Source organism: Rhinopithecus bieti, unplaced genomic scaffold (genome assembly GCF_001698545.2).
Source record: "Rhinopithecus bieti isolate Rb0 unplaced genomic scaffold, ASM169854v2 scaffold_28090, whole genome shotgun sequence".
NCBI lineage: Eukaryota > Metazoa > Chordata > Mammalia > Primates > Cercopithecidae > Rhinopithecus > Rhinopithecus bieti.
Window position 1 is genome coordinate 126,846 of NW_016812870.1, and position 2,319 is coordinate 129,164.

At 37.1% G+C, this 2,319-nt stretch overlaps 1 protein-coding gene across 1 annotated transcript in view; it reads left to right on the forward strand.

The window, feature by feature from the left end:
* THSD7A (thrombospondin type 1 domain containing 7A) overlaps positions 1-2,319 on the forward strand; it is a 131,525-nt gene that overhangs the window by 121,320 nt on the left and 7,886 nt on the right. Inside the window, 2 exon segments of the mRNA XM_017847066.1 lie at positions 470-552; positions 902-1,112. Coding sequence (XP_017702555.1) covers positions 470-552; positions 902-1,112 — 294 coding nt within the window.

Genomic DNA, 2,319 nt, shown 5'->3' on the forward strand with positions numbered 1-2,319 from the left:
ATTGTGATTTTTCTAAGAAATATGCATTATTTAAAGAAAACATTTATTTAACATAAAGAGCTAAAGAGTTATTTCAAAAGACATGAAAACTATCGTTTTACTTGAAAAGGAAATGAAATCAGCTTTTCAGTTGCTGGACTTGGCTTCATGTGCTCCTGGCAGAAAAAGGTTGTGTACAATTAGTATTTTCAAAATTATTTCAAAATAGAAATAAAATAATTATTTCAACAAACGCTTGTTGAACACCTGCTGAGTACCAGGCACTGAGCTAGCTCCCCTGGGTAAGAAGGGCCTGGAGTCACTAAATAAGGTGGTCAAGGTTAACCGAATATTTCACAGTCAACCACTGACAGAAAAATTCCTGGAATTCCCAAGGTAGTTCAGGATTCAAAGACAAGTCACTAACAACAGTGTATTTTCATCATAACAAGATATATTATTTGTCAAAACATGATTTTCTGTTCTGCAGGAGGCTGCTTGGTGATGAGCCAGCCTGATGCCGACAGGTCTTGTAACCCACCGTGTAGTCAACCCCACTCGTACTGTAGCGAGGTATGTGTAAATTCATCAGGGCAGACAAGCCAGCTCCATCATTTGTCACCCCACTGTCTCTTGTGCAGTTTTATCTCCCTCCAAAGAAAGCATGTCTTGAGGTATAAAAATCCCATTTTAGACATCTCCTTTTATCAATCTAAAAAGTCCTGAATTCACTTGCTTTCACCATTAGAATACATTTATATATAATGCCAAAAGTGTGTTTCTATGTAGTTAAAATATCACAGGAATTACGTATAGTAATTCCCAAAACAAATCTTGTTTAAAGCCTTCTCTTCAAGTCAGGTCTGTTAGACTTTCAAAGATTCCTTGCATGGCTAGTGTAAATCTTCTTGTTCTCCTGCAGACAAAAACATGCCATTGTGAAGAAGGGTACACTGAAGTCATGTCTTCTAACAGCACCCTTGAGCAATGCACACTTATCCCCGTGGTGGTAATACCCACCATGGAGGACAAAAGAGGAGATGTGAAAACCAGTCGGGCTGTACATCCAACCCAACCCTCCAGTAACCCAGCAGGACGGGGAAGGACCTGGTTTCTGCAGCCATTTGGGCCAGGTGAACTGACTAGACTAGTGTTGAAGTAGAAACCTTTAGTTATACATTTAGGCAATGCCAAAGAATTAAAAAGTGAGCAAGCATTTTTATATGAGCTACTGATTATTTTATCTACATGCATTTATTCTGATAGTAAAAAATTTAAGAATAGATGGCACTATCATTAAGGAAAATAACTCATGTTTGAAGTTCAGAGAAATGAAATTACTTGAGAAAAAATTTTGGATCAATATGATTCAGTTCATTTCCAGTCCAAAAATTACAAGTGTAATTAATTTCAAATTGAACAAAGATGGAAACATGAATTTTAAAAAAAGTGTTGTCATTCAGAGCTAGGATAAAGGAGACTATAAAGGCATTCCAGGATTTTTAATTTGATCATAGGAACAGTAATAGTTTGACTCATAAATAAAAACATCAGTAATGCAGTTCTGTGCCAGGGGTCACGTGGTAGATGGACCAGTTTGTATCAGCCCTAAAAATCAGCATACTCAAATACTCAGATCTGTACTAATGCCAGATATACAGGGGCAACAGTGGAGCCTTCCCTTCTGGATGGGATGATTCAAATATTTTTTCACATTCACAGACAGCTCTTAATGTATCTGGTAATAAATGCAAAGCCAATACAGGCAAACGCTTGAAGACCTCATGATATGCTATTCTCTACTCTACACACTTTCCCTCCTCAGTTGGATTTAATCATATGCTCATCCCTAGAACTAACCTGGTGCTTGAAAATGTGCTACATGGTTTATAAAGCAGCTAATAATATCATGCCACTTTTTCTCATACCCTAGAGGAACTACTAGTCCATGAAGCAAAGGAAATCTCCAGGCAGAGCCAGGCATAGTCTACTTTAAAATGCCATTAGAAACATGAGAAAAGATGGAAGGAATTTGCATAGCTAGCACATCTCCATTTCTGTGCATTAAGTCTGAATACTTTACCTTATTAGAGAATAAATATTGGATTTTTAAAATATTTTAAATGTTTGGGAGATTTGCTTTTAATCACATTATTCCTGCTTTAATTGGCTCATTTAGCTGATAGTACAATTTATTGTGCAAAGCTGACTCATCTGTGTAAGCATGGGAAACTCTTCCCTCAGTGTTCAAGACAATGGACTAGCAGACAACCAGTAGCAATTTTGACGTTTACTAAGAATTGAAGCAGATCTCCTCAGATCAAAACCAGTCCTTTTGGG